Source organism: Papaver somniferum, chromosome 3 (genome assembly GCF_003573695.1).
Source record: "Papaver somniferum cultivar HN1 chromosome 3, ASM357369v1, whole genome shotgun sequence".
In the NCBI taxonomy this organism is placed as follows: Eukaryota; Viridiplantae; Streptophyta; class Magnoliopsida; order Ranunculales; family Papaveraceae; genus Papaver; species Papaver somniferum.
In genome coordinates this window covers 213,307,970-213,321,597 of record NC_039360.1, presented here as the reverse complement: position 1 = coordinate 213,321,597, position 13,628 = coordinate 213,307,970, and the positions used below count along the sequence as shown (strand labels likewise).

The 13,628-nt window shown below is 38.2% G+C and overlaps 2 protein-coding genes and 1 long non-coding RNA gene across 5 annotated transcripts; all 3 read left to right on the top strand.

Moving 5' to 3' along the window:
* Window positions 1-6,146: 6,146 nt before the first annotated feature.
* Window positions 6,147-9,387, top strand: LOC113358597. 3 transcript variants are annotated; one of them, XR_003364687.1, is made up of 7 exons: window positions 6,147-7,188; window positions 7,303-7,430; window positions 7,551-7,673; window positions 7,793-8,103; window positions 8,684-8,845; window positions 8,936-9,191; window positions 9,293-9,387. It is a non-coding gene; the product is annotated as an uncharacterized LOC113358597 (long non-coding RNA). The 3 variants fall into 3 exon arrangements; XR_003364689.1 differs by having other exon boundaries at window positions 7,551-7,702; XR_003364688.1 differs by lacking the exon at window positions 7,303-7,430 and having other exon boundaries at window positions 6,148-7,188.
* Window positions 9,388-9,482: 95 nt separating this feature from the next.
* On the top strand, window positions 9,483-11,652 carry LOC113358596. Its single transcript, XM_026602198.1, has 3 exons — window positions 9,483-9,618; window positions 9,722-9,879; window positions 10,212-11,652. The coding sequence occupies exons 2-3, from the start codon at window positions 9,798-9,800 to the stop codon at window positions 10,505-10,507; spliced, it is 378 nt and encodes a 125-aa protein (XP_026457983.1). The 5' UTR covers window positions 9,483-9,618; window positions 9,722-9,797; the 3' UTR covers window positions 10,508-11,652.
* A 250-nt stretch (window positions 11,653-11,902) lies between these two features.
* On the top strand, window positions 11,903-12,574 carry LOC113360613 (F-box protein At3g07870-like). Its single transcript, XM_026604105.1, has one exon. It carries the CDS (start codon window positions 11,903-11,905, stop codon window positions 12,572-12,574), a length of 672 nt encoding a protein of 223 aa, XP_026459890.1.
* Window positions 12,575-13,628: the final 1,054 nt, after the last annotated feature.

Here is a 13,628-nt window from a genome sequence, read left to right as displayed (position 1 = left end):
GGTGCCGTTTGATGTAGCGTAACGCTCGGCTATTCGTGCACACAATTCCGACTCCAAGAAAGACGGACCATCAACTACCGGGGTGTTCGGAGTGAAATTTAATTGCTTCCAAAATGGGAATATCATTGATGTCAATCACTTCAACATACCTACCCAACTTATGACGACAGGGAGTCCAATACCTATCATATCCTTGCAAACACAAACCGTATTCTCGTCATCATAAGTTTTATATAACTTCAATTGTTTCATCATGCGATTTATTGCCCATCTTGAAACTTTATGAACAACTCCCCTTAGAAGCAATTTTTCCTTAATATGTTCCATCGGGAATTGGTGTACACTAAATTGCATACATTTCCTAATCTTTACGAGATCACGATTGGTGAATTCATGGATTGCTTCTTGGATCGACACAACTCCATTTTGACTACCAATTAGTATTTTCTTTAGTCGACCATGAGACCCCTCCGCAATGCTTGTCGCCTCGTTCTTGAAGTTACGATATTCATATGTCCATGCAAACACAAACCTCTCCTTAATCGTTAACCATTGTGTTTTACAATACTCAACCGGTTTTGGGTAGTCCGTGCGTATTCATCCTCAAATTTCTTCAAGTTACATTCGTAAATTTCCTCGGTCATCGACCAAACGATTTTGTCCCATGCTTTCATGAACATTTTCCAAATTATTCCATCCTCCTTCCACTTTTCTTCAAATAGCCTATCCTCTTCCTTACGTTCTTCCAAGGTTAATTTACTAATGCGCTCATCCTCTTCCTTTGACCTCTTGGTACCCTTCCTTGGTCTTTTAGCTTGGAAATGATGATGGCAATTGGTTTTGAGATTGCATTGAATGTGCCACGTACATTGCAAGTTTTGGGCTTCCGGAAACACTACCGCTATTGCATGCATTAGGCTTGATCGTTATCCGTTACAATAACCCTTGGAAAATTATCACCGTTATAAATGGACCTCAACGTCTCCAACATCCAAATGAAACTCACATTGTTCTCATGATCCATTAAACCCCATGCAATCGTAAACGTGTTTTTGTCCGAAGTATGGCAAGCAATGTTCAACAACGGCATGTTATACTTGTTTGTCTTATAAGTAGCATCTATCAACAAAATTTGATGAATTGAGATGAGCCAATTGGATCATTTCGGGATGTGCCAAGAAAATACGAACCACTATACCATCCTTTTCTTCCCTTCTCAAGGTGTAGCCGTGTAACTCCGCTAACCACTCCGATTGTTGCATGACCGTTCTACCATCCCAATCAGTCCTTTTGATCGTAGCTAGGGCCGACTTAATTGTAGACAAAGAAGACAAGTTGTCGGGATCGTCCGCCTTATTTTACTTAAGATCGCACTCGCTTTTTGGATCCGCATAGACCTCACCGTCTGCATTTGATGTGGTTTTAACTTGGCAACCATTACATGTCCAATTAAATCCAACGGATCATCATGGTTGTGACAACCGTTATCAACTTTATACATTTTATACTCTTTACCTTTAATACCATCGGGCTTATAGAAGACAATCTTAAATGGGCATCCTATCTTCTTGGTATTGCTTCGGTATTTCCTATTCGTCTTCCGTATGTACTTACTATTCTTTCCCTCGTGACTCTTTCGCGTCCCACCTCGCTCACAAATCATTTCAAATCGAGTGTCACTAACATGATTATTTTGAACTACCACACACATGTTATCTTTTGCCTTGTTCATAAGCCATTCCTTTGCCTCCTTCTTACTTCCAAATGTCTAAACGTGCATAAAAAAAACAAACCTAATAAGCATAACCATTTAACATATAAATTTTGAAAAAAAGAAAAAAGTAGTAATGAGTATACCAAATCGTTTGCATAGTATAGGGAAGTGTCGGGCCTCAAATAGAAGTCATCAACAAACTCTTCAACGGCCTGCATATGAAAGCAACAAATTATTATACAATAATCGGAGGTTATTAAATAAGTCAAACTTCCGAATATTCTATATTCGGAATCCTATCGGTTACCCAAAACACCCGATCTATGCAAATGAATGTACACAGTTTACTGAGTGAAAAAAATGATTATTCGGAGGTAATTAAATAAGTCAAACTTCCGAATACTTTATATTCGGAATCCTATCGGTTACCCAAAACACCCGATTTATGCAAATGAATGTACACAGTTTACTGAGTGCAAAAAATGATATAATCGGAAGCTAAAATATATAGTAAACAGCCGAATATAAATAACCGGGAGATAACTTTAATCGATAAACATCCGATTTTCAAGTTTTCGGAAATTTTATTTTGAGGCCACTGTTATATTCGGCAGTCAAATAATGTTAAACTATTACCGATTGTAAAGGATAAGAATACTGAGTTTTGAAATTTTCTGAGGAATTCGTTTTTGGGGCCATTCGGAGGTAAATAACTCTACATAACTACCGAATGTAGATATTTTTGGAAAACCAGTTTGGGGTTTTTCTCATATTCGGCAGTAAACTAGTATCTTGTAACTACCGAATATACATATTTGGTACTCAGTGTGTTATATTCGTAAGTTTAATCTAGAAATTATCTACCGAATCTGGGTAGTTCATGGCATTCAATGCATGCAATAATCGGTTTTTCTTGTTTACAAAAGCACACAAACGCATGCAAATCGAGTATTTGAGTTTCTTAACACAATACCTGTGTTTTACATGCATCGTTAGCTTCAATATCAGGCGATTCTCCATTTTCTTCCATGAAAGGGTCGTCTAGGTTTTCCTCTCCACAAAAGTTTGGATCATTCAACATATACCCCAAATCGTCTTCGCCATGATTCTCACCTTCTTCATATCCATCCATTTTTGTAGTGATAAAATGGGTTTTCCCTTTTTCCCTTCACCTTCTTCTCTATAACTCTAACAACTCAAAAATGAAAAAGAAATGGAAAAAATGAAACATAAATCATTCTAATACTGCACCGACTATAATCGGAAGTCTGGGTAAATTTTTGTCTTCCGATTGAAATCGGAGGATAAAAATGTTATCATATCCTCCGAATATATAAGGGTAATTTTGCCATTACGAATTTCGCGAGATAAGGGCTGGCTACATTTTCCCTTTGGGTGACCTTTTTTGTTTTATTGTTGGCCCCTAAATCCTTTTGAGTGGCCCCTCAAAACGAGAGGTTGCTAAATAGCAAATCCTTCTTCTGTTTTTCATTTTTTCCATGTTCACATTTTGACTAGTCCGTGTAAGCTAGATTTAGCCTTTGCCATTGTAGTCTTGTAGATGCTCTCTAAGAATTGCTGATTAGAGAAAACCTAGCGGTGATAACAAAGCTAAAAATCTAGCAGTAATAATAAACAGATAATAGGTTGCGTAGCTGGAGTGCCTGAAAAGTGTGATCCATTTAGGAATGCAAACGATCAGCAAGCAGCTAATTTCCATGCCATTTTCAGCTAAGTCTTAACTATTTCTTGTCATTTTGTCATTGCATCTCTCAACACTTCATTTTCAAGATGTAATATACCTACTCATTTTTTTTTATTTAGCAGACACTTTATACTCAAGATGTTAAATGCATGTATATTTAGAGTAAAACTTGTGTGATCTTTTCTTCTCCAATACACACAACTTTCATAGAAGCAGCATAGCCAAGAAGTGTATAGAACAGAGCAGGGCAGAGTAGAGTACATTTTAACCTGTTACACCTGTAATTACACGTCATTTCCCAATTGGCTTTACACTAAACCAGTAGAACAAAACGGTCAAATCTGAGTCTCTTAAAGAGTCTGATTCCTTCAGCAGAAACACGGGCACTCTGCTGTAGAGCAACAACACCCTCCCCACACATCCCTGTTCATCATTTTGGGCAAAAACACCCTAAATTCTTGAAAAACCTCCACCAAAAGAAAAAATGGGTCCATGTCAAAACTCCCAAGAACATAAGAGAAAGAGTACTTCTGGATCATCATCAACAGCTGAACAACAACAAACACCTCCAGCAAGAGTTAGAATCTCATCATCATCAACATCACCTGATAATGGCTCTTACCACCACTCTTTTGAACCTTCTCCTGAATTTCAAACCACAAGAGACCATCTCTTCCAGATCATGCCCCAAGAACCCCATCTTGAACCCTTAGAAAAATCATCTTCCAGTGCTCGTAAGGGTTTCAGATTGGTCTTGGACATAGATTTTGTGAATCTGGCTCAGAAACTCTCAGCACCTGTTGATCCTGTTGAGTTCTCTAATGGGATAGATGAGTATGCTTCTCAACTCGCAACCCTTGAACAGAATGGTTACAATGTTGTTAGACTCTGGGAGAGGTTTGATTTACTTAGAAGGATTTCAGTTGATTTGAAGAGGAGCAGAGAGAAGGGAAAAGAGAAGGAAGAAGAGAGGAGAGACAAAAATATCAAAGCTTGTATCACTCTGAACAAGATTGAAAGCTTGAAGAAAGAGTTGAAGGCGTTGGAAGCTACTGCAAAGGCTCAGAAGAAGGAGATTGATACCCTTGAGTTGATGGAGATGAGTTATGCTGGAGAAGAGAACAAGATCTTGGGGGAATTGACAGCAGCTGCATCAGCACCGTGGTAGAAGAAGCAAATCAACTCTAGTACAGTACAGGGCATGAAGAAGAAGAAGATTAAGTAGTGGAATTTGGTGGTTTAGTTAGGGCATTTCTTTTGGTTCTTTGATCTACTTCAGTTGTAATTTGTGTTTGGTGAATGTTTTATGTGCTAAATCCCAAATTTGATGAAATTACTCCTTAATTTCATCAACATTTTGCTTCCTATTTTCCACTAATCTGTTCAGGACCTGTAGTTGTTCATCGGATATATATAAAAGAAGTTTAATAGTATTGCATTCCTTCAGTTTATAATTTGATGAAATCTTTCAGTTTAGTTCTATTGCATTTCTTGAAAATACCCTTGTGATATATGATGAATTATGCAGAAATCTGGAGAGCTTGATCGTAACTCAATTATATCCACTAGAACTTTCTTGCTCTAGGAAAAACAACTCAAACACACACTTGATGTTATTTCGCAAGCAGATGAGCAGCACCAGGATGGTAGTAGACAGAATATTGAACAGCGCCATAATAGTGCAATACAAAACAAGTCTAGGGGACTGGATGAAGTTACCCGAGAAGAAGCACATAGTTATATTGATGCTGCTATGGCAGATGCGGCTGATCATGATAAGTTTGCTGAAGAGCTAGCTTTTCAGAATTTGAAGAAGCAAAGAAAAAAAGCCAAAGACCTTGTTCCTGCAGCTGAATTGGCCAACAATGAACATTTGGCGGTTAAGGCTAAGCCGGAAAACGCCAGGAAGATTGTTATGGAAAATAGGAGAAAGGCTGGAAATGAGAAAGTTTTACAAGCTGGGGCTGCAATTTTGTGGCGGTTGTTTAGCAAGAGTCTAACAGTCGAATTGGCTAGAACTCGGCAGACAGCAAGCTTGTAGATGATGTTGGTTTTAGTTCCCCAACTAAAACAGCTAGATAGACAAGTAGCTCCACTCTCTCAGGTCCAATCTGGCCTAGAGACGTCTAATAGGTTTATTACAGGATATGAGGGAAATGATTCTGAGGAGGAGGTGAGTGAGGAACTTGTTGCTGACAAATCTCCGAGTCCGAATCCAACAAAGGATGATTTGGATGTTCCATCAAATCCAAATACTAATGTTATAGAATCTGAGGCTGAGAAGAGCAGAAGCTGATAGAAAGGGACAATGCTGCTGCTACGAAACTGGAAGAGGAAACTATCAAGAAGGGTAGGAGTAAATCGCAAGGGTTCAGCATGCCCTCCTGCCAAAGGTTCTTAATGCGGGTCTTTTCTTAGAATACTCATGGTTTGGTTAAGGAGGGTGCAAAGGCCAAGCTCAAGGAGTTATTTATTTTGCCAGTTGCATATACTCTTTCGTTGTCCATATTTAATTAACATTTAACTGTGTGTTATTGTCCAAATTGTTTAAGTTGCTGATTCTTAAACCCATTGCCTTCGCTATCACATAATTTGAGGTTTGTATACCAATAGAAAAGAGACATGTGTGCCCTGCCAACTGTCTGCTAACGTACACCAGGAAGAGCATAACCTTCTGGTGTATCAGAATGCTTTTCAAATACTCCTATATAATCCATCACGAAAGAATACACGCACCGAAGCAATTAAGAGTTTGGTTTTGAAATTTTAGAGAGAGAAAAGAGTACAGAGAGTAACCAAAAAAAGTTTTTCAGGGTTTTTAATCATGTCTTCTTTGCACAAGGGGAAGAAGAAGGTGATTCAAGACAAAGGAAGATTGCAGAGTATTGTTAAACAAACTTTTCAGAAGAAGAAGAACAGCTTCAACCTGGTATCTGCAACTAAATCTGGAGAACATTCAGTCGAAAAAGAAGCGATTCGTTCACTAATTTCAAGAAGAAGCGCTCAGAGTTCTTCAAACCTGAATGAGATTGAATTGGAGGAGATCTTGAGGCCTCTTTTGTATTTGATGGAAATTTTATTCTAGGAGGAATACAATTCACTGTTGGTGTCAAGGTGATGAAGACAAGTTTGGTTTATGAGTTTCTTAATGGAGCTAGAGTATGAGTTTCTTAATGGAGCTAGTTCCGTTATTACTGTGTTGGCGATTCCGATTCCGATTCCGAAATCATAATAGAAAACGTTTTTTTTGTTTCTTTTATAAGGGTATGTTGTTTGGCTTTGTTTGTCAATAGCCTCTGGGTCTTGTTTGTAAGTCTTTTCCCTTTTCTTTAATGGAAAAAGTAGAGTATTGTTCATATTTTCTGTTATCGATTTCTCACTCAAACCTTTAACAAATTCGAGAATTACATTTCAGATTCTTAATCAGCAACTCGTAATCTATCTTTACCACCTTAGTAGTTCTCTAGAAAATTTGTCATCGAGGGTTTGCCCTGATTTGGGTTTTAACAAGAATTCAGTGTTTCATTGTGAATCATCTACAAACAGCTAAGTATGATTTTGGTAAACGCTACTATGAAGCATAATCTTCAATTCATCGAGGTTCTCGGTGATTATCATCGAGGTCTTGAACTAGTAGTTGTAGGGTTTTGTATGGTGTTTTTAGACTCTATGAAATGGCTGGAACCTGTTGAAATTTGGGTGTGCCAAACTTAGACAGTTGCTTGTTTGGGAGTGGCGGTCCGAGAAACAGCAAGGGTATCATTTGATGGTAGGAAGTAATGTCTTTCCTAATAGAATTTGTTAACTGTTTTCGTTTTGTTTGGTTGTTGTTGCAGAACATGACAAAAATTCACTCTTAATTTTGTTGATTTTGCTTTATAAGATCCCAACCCAGTGGATTACTATCAGATAGAGCTGAAATGTATTTGTTATCATTTCTCCTAATATGTGTAAGCCGGAGCAGGCCAAAATGTTACAAATGATCAGTCATCTCTGATAATGAATTCAGATGTAGGTGCTGTTCTTGTGTCCAAATTAGGGTATTTCTTAGTTGTTTTCAACACTTTGATATATGTGCTTAGCTATTTATTGAAGAAACTCACTGTTTTAAGCTGCTTTTACAATTTTCAGTCACCATTCTTCAAGGTCTGCATAAGTCACTGAACCAACCACCACAGTTGGATGGATGGAAACTGAATGGAGGGGATCGCTGTGGGGAGTCATGGAAAGGGATCTCATGCTCTGGATCCTCATGTAATACTAACAACTCTTTCATTTTAATTGTATGCCCTTTCATAGCTTTTGGTATTTTTTTTCTTTTTGTTTCAAAATGTCGAGAAGACCACTCACAGCTGTAACCACGACATTCTTAGATGCGGTGACTGTGCTTTTGGCTTTTGGAAGACCACTCACTGACTTCTTCCCTACTGACACTATCCCAACTGATCAAAATGTCGAGAACTTCCCAAAAGCACAGTCAAATGCCATTGAGAACTATCCTTCTCCCAGAGAAGGTAAACAGAAGCCAAAAAGATGGACTCCTGAAGCAATATCCCAACCTGCGCAGGCAGCGTAGCAGCCCTCCTTGCAATCCAAATCAAAAGATCCCGTCTTTGCAAGCTTGAAAACTTGGAGAACAACCATAACGGATATCATACTCCAGTCAGTACAGCCACAGCAAGAGGTGAGGTCTTACTTTCAGCTTTTATTCTAATGCATTTTTATACTTTCCTTGTTTAGAACCCTTGCGTAATATAAATGAGTACAACTAGAAGTATATATAATTTTGTAGATACTCAGAATGAGGTGCACCATTCCTTAGAAAATTTTGAGTGTGTTTGATCATATGTAGATACACGAATAGAATGGCGTGCACCATTCCTTAGAAAATCTTGAGTGTGTTTGATCATAATCTAATTTTTCTTGTCCCCGGATTTTCTAAGTTCATTATTCCCGTCTTGCTTGTCGTTAATCGTTTTTAGCTTGTCTTGTGATGGCTTGTAGTATGCAACAAATCAAAAATATGTTAAATTTAATGGTAATAGGATGGCCAATCTCTCTTTGATATCCAATAACTGTTGCTAGGCAGAATTGAGGATTGAGGAAACACACCCTCACCCTTAGACCAGCAGGGAAGTTAATTCACTTCACTGTGTTACCTTCTGCATTCCACTTCATATATGCTCACTTAGTTCTCTTCTTTGTGCATTTCATCTCCTCCTGTTCCCTGTCTAAAGCATGTGGCATCTGTTCATATTAACCAGACAGAAGATTTTAACAGAAGAAGACAAAGCAGAAATCAACCAGTTGCTAAAACGTACACTTTGTCAAAGCTACAGTTGGCTACAGACAGCTTCTGCAAAGATAATCTTCTAGGAGAGGGCTCCATTGGTTCTGTCTACAAGGCCCAGTTCACTGATGGCCAGGTAAATTTACAGACTTATAAGATTTGGTGATAGTCACAGGTTCTTATGGATTTACACAAATGATGAGACATCATTGCTGGTTTTCAACAGATTTTTGCTGCAAGGGTTGTTGATACAGTAGCATTATCTCTTGACGAGGAGGAACATTTCTTCAATATTATTCAGAATGTTGCTCGTCTTAGACTCCCAAATATTGTGACACTCACTGGCTATTGTATTGAAAACGGGCAACATATTCTTGTTTACGAGTATGTCAAAAATTGGTCACTTGAGAATGAACTTCACTACAACGACTTCCATGGCATGTTCGCTTGAATATTGCACTTGGTATTGCCCGGGCCCTGGAGTAAGTATTCCCTTCAGCTTGTTTGTTTCCGATGCAGTAGTCTTTCCTCTAGTATTATGTTGTAGGTTCTGATGGTTTTTCCTTTGATGTGCTGGAACCAGTTACTTACACTCTACAAATTCCCCTCCTGTTGCTCACAACAACTTGAAGGCTGCAAACATCTTGCTTGATGATGAAATACTACTAAGCTTAAGGCAAGTTCCTGATTTTTAAAAATCCAAGTTTGCATACTTCTATTATTATGATAGATATGGCATTGATCAAGAATGTGTTTGCATCAAATATAGGCCTGTGAACTGGCAATTAGTTACTTGGGCTACAGCACTCCAGACAACGGCTCAGGACGGGTGGATAACTCGGAGGGTGACATCTTTGCCTTTGGGGTGCTTCTTTTGGAACTTCTGACTGGAAGGAAACCTTTCGACAGGTGAGGCCCTAAAACTTATTCCTTTTTTTCTTCCTCTTACATTTCCTTCTCACCTTCTGTGGCATGATTGTGGGGTGTTTTTGCTGTGTTTGTTATGATATAGTACAAGAACAAAAAGGGAACAATATCTAGTGAGATGGACATCGTATCGTTTGCACAAGTATGAAGATTTGGAAGAGATGGTTGATTCCAGAATTATCTGTGACTTGTCTTCTGAGGTTTTCTCTGAGTTTGCTGATATAGTCACTCTCTATTATTCAGGTACGGTTTATCAATTCTCGCAGATTTTTATACATATACGTCAACATGAACATGATCTGTACATTCTAGAAAGATACAAAACATCGTGAGAGAGCTGGCTTCTTCTATTGAGAGGAATTTCATTTGCTGAGAAAAATGACCCTCCCAATTTAAGATTCCTTTAACTCCTCCTCATGTAATGTGATGCTTTTTACTCAGGTTACAAACTTAATAGATGGACCCTTCTGTTTCTCATTTAATGTTTGCTGATGACTTCATGCTATTTGGTACTCTGAATCACCAAACTGTTTCTTCTGTCAGTTCTATCCTTCATGAATATGCAACTTGTTCAGGCCAACAGGTAAACTACAACAAATCTTCATTTATCTTCAGCAGAGAAGTCCCTGTTGAGAGACAAAATGAAGTTACTACAATGCCGGGTATCTCTAGTATGAAGGTGGAGGATAAGTATCTTGGAGTGCAGATTCTTAAACCTGGTAAACGAATTGATTCCTATGATATTCTGGTGGATAAATTCGATAACAATATGGCAGGGTGGAAAAAGCATTTCCTAAACTATGCAGGGAGAACCATTTTAATTCAAGCAGTTCTGCTAATGTCGATACAAGTTGTTGCTAACCTTACCTGATGATTCCGGGAGAAGGCAGATGGAATGAGGACCTGGGGAAAAGTATGATAATTACACTGCCCAGCAGATTCTCAAAACACAGATTCATTCTGATGCTTCAGTCGAGAGATTAGTTTGGGTTTATACTCTCCGTGAGGAATTCACTTCTCAGTCCTTCCAAAAACTCTTGGCAGCTAATACAGGTGAGTCTTCTTCTCATCATGATAATTCATTTCCGTGGAAACTTTTCTGGAAGAAGAGAAATATGACCCCTAATATCCACATGTTCATCTGGAGAGTTTTACATGATGGTGTTGGTGTTCTCAACAAGTTGGGGAAGTTCATTGATGTTCTTCCTACTCGGTGCATATTCTGTCGTTCTTGTGCCGAAACAGTGGATCATGTTTTCTCGCAGTGTCTGGTTGCTCAGGCTGTGCTGTTTGGGTCACCTCTCTATCTAAGGGCTTCACAACCCATCTACTGCAAATGTTAAGCATTCCTGTCAGATTGTATGGTTGCCTGCATGTTTTGGGCAATATGGAAGACAAGAAATGCAATCGCTTTTGAGATCCATAATCTCAACTTAGAGAACATTAGTAGAGATGGTTTGTTCTGGTTCAACAGATATCAGTTTCAAGCCGACTATACAAGAGGGGTGTTGTGTAGTATTTTTAACAACTAGAACATTTTTTTGTTTGTTTGTTTGAAGCATGACAACTAGAACATTGTTTCCTCTTTAGTGCACAAAAGGCAGCCCTCATATTCCAGTTCCTCTTCTTGTATGTCCCCTGCAGGAAGCCAGTTGTGGGTCAATTTTTAAGGTTGACCGGTAGTCATGGTGGGTCACCTTTTAAGGTTAAAATAGTACTTGCATCTGACAGTTTTGTACTTTATTCAGAAATTTTTAAGATTTGGATTCTGAAGAACAACCCATCTGTTTTCCAATCTTGCGGAAAATAAGGAAAGAAGGTCCAAAGAGACCTAGAGGCTAGAGGTTATGAGTATGAAAGTCAATTGAGACAGGTGAGAGTGTATATTATTGTATTTTCAGATTTGATTTATTTTAAAATTTCCCATTATTTATTATTGAAACGATTGTTACCAGAAGAACAACCAGTGATTTATATACAAAACTAATATATGCTCTTTGTAGTAGATTGATCTGATATGATTTAGTTTGTTGATGCATAAGTTGGCTATTTTCGGTTTGTGTTCTTTTTAGAAAATGGTTTCCTAAACCATATGGTAGCTAAATACAGTTCTTTGAAACTCATGTTTTCCTCTAAACTCTATATATACCGATGGGATAGCAGCCAATACACACACATCAGGTCGAAAGAAGATCAAGAGATCTTGGTTTTCATGAGTGCGTTTTTCGAAGTTTTATCAATTTTATATTTTTCGGAATATTGATCGATGGAGGATCTTCCTGACGATCTAAGATTAGAAATTTTGTCCCGTCTTCCCCCTGAGCCACTTTTGAACCGCAAACTTGTTTGTAAAACTTGGCAAAGTCTCTTATCTCATCAAAAAGTGGGTCTTCTATTTTTGATTCGGTCTGACAGAGAAACAAACCTTAAACACTACTATGGAGATTATGATGAGATTTTTAGTAGAAGTAGTACTGATGAGGAGTTTTCATTCAAAAGTCTTACGAAGATCAAACATCCTGAAATTAATCGGCGACAGATCCATTCATTCCTAGATCACATTGTTGGTTCTTGCAATGGTTTGGTTTGTATGCGTGTACCCCATCACCAAGTCAATGATCCTGTCTACATATTCAACCCAACCACTATGGAATACATTAATCTTCCACGGTTGAAATATAAATTTGCTTACGTCGTGAGTGGATTTGGCTACCACCCTAAGACTAACAAATACAAGGTCATTCGAATCAGTTACCCCGACAGGATTTACTCCAACACGACCGATGCCAAAGGATTCGTCGTCGAGGTATATACACTCGGAAGTGGCATTGGATGGAGAAGCATCGGAGAAATCACCTACCAACTATACAAGAGGGGTGTTCTTGCCAACGGATCTTTAAAGGAAATTGTTGTTACGACAAGAAAACCGAAACTTTAAAGGAAATTGTTGAAAGATTATAGCTTGAACACTTTTCAAGGAATTCCACACATGAGCAGCATTATTTCACTTTCCACACATGAGCAGCATTATTTCACTTAAAGCTCTGGGCGAGAAGTTCAAAAGCAGAACCAATCAAGACAAGGAAAAAAAGAAGTCGAAAAAGGATAAGATATTTGGATTTTTTTTCCGGTGGGCAGACGAGATTGATCTAATTAAAAGGCTCTAAATTGTTTATACAAATCAAGAATATTTACATTCGAGTTCAAACTTGAATTTCATAGATATTTTCATTTTGTTAGAATACGGGCATCCAACTTAAAACCAATTGGCAATAAGTAGAGAGGTTCTAAGGAATTATAAACCGCAGGATCTTAGATGCCCAGACAATGTGGGACTAATAATCTCAACACGTCCCCTCACGTGTTGCCTCGTTGGGTCTAACATGTGGACAATTAAATCGGGTGACGCGGAGTAAAGGCGCGGTCAATGACTCGTCGCAAATAGCCTGCTCTGATACCATGTTAGAATACAGGCATCCAACTCAAAACCAATTTGCAATGAGTGGAGAGGCCCTAAGGGATTATAAACCGCAAGATCTTAAATGCCAAGACAATGTCGGACTAATAATCTCAACACATTTGTCTAAATTGTTTGTGAACAAACCACGAATCTTAGGTTCTTTATCAGAACCGGTCTTCCATAAATGTCGATCATTTTTTCTGTTCTTCTTTTGTTTTCCTCTAATATTTGAGATATTTTTAAATGGATCGGAAATTTAAGGGCTAATTAGGAATCCTATTATTGGGGCTGTAGGGGGCTGGGATTCCGGGGTTCGTTATAGGGGAGACCTGATTTCTGTAAAAGTTCAAAAATACCCCAAATCATTTTAATTTATTACCCTTCTACCCTGCCATTAACTAACTAATCTAATAAAAAATAAACGGAAAAATCATTAAAAAAAAACTGAAAATCATTAAAATAAAAGAAAACCGTCCTCCCTTTCTTCTTCAATTCTTCCTCTTCTTCTTCTTCTTCTTCTTGTACTTCCTTC

Coding starts and splice junctions, on each gene's coding strand:
- LOC113358596 (XM_026602198.1), top strand. CDS start 9,798: ATGGTTGATTCCAGAATTATCTGTGACTTGTCTTCTGAGGTTTTCTCT. Junction 9,880..10,211: donor AGTCACTCTCTATTATTCAG/GTACGGTTTATC, acceptor CAACTTGTTCAG/GCCAACAGGTAAACTACAAC.
- LOC113360613 (XM_026604105.1), top strand. CDS start 11,903: ATGGAGGATCTTCCTGACGATCTAAGATTAGAAATTTTGTCCCGTCTT.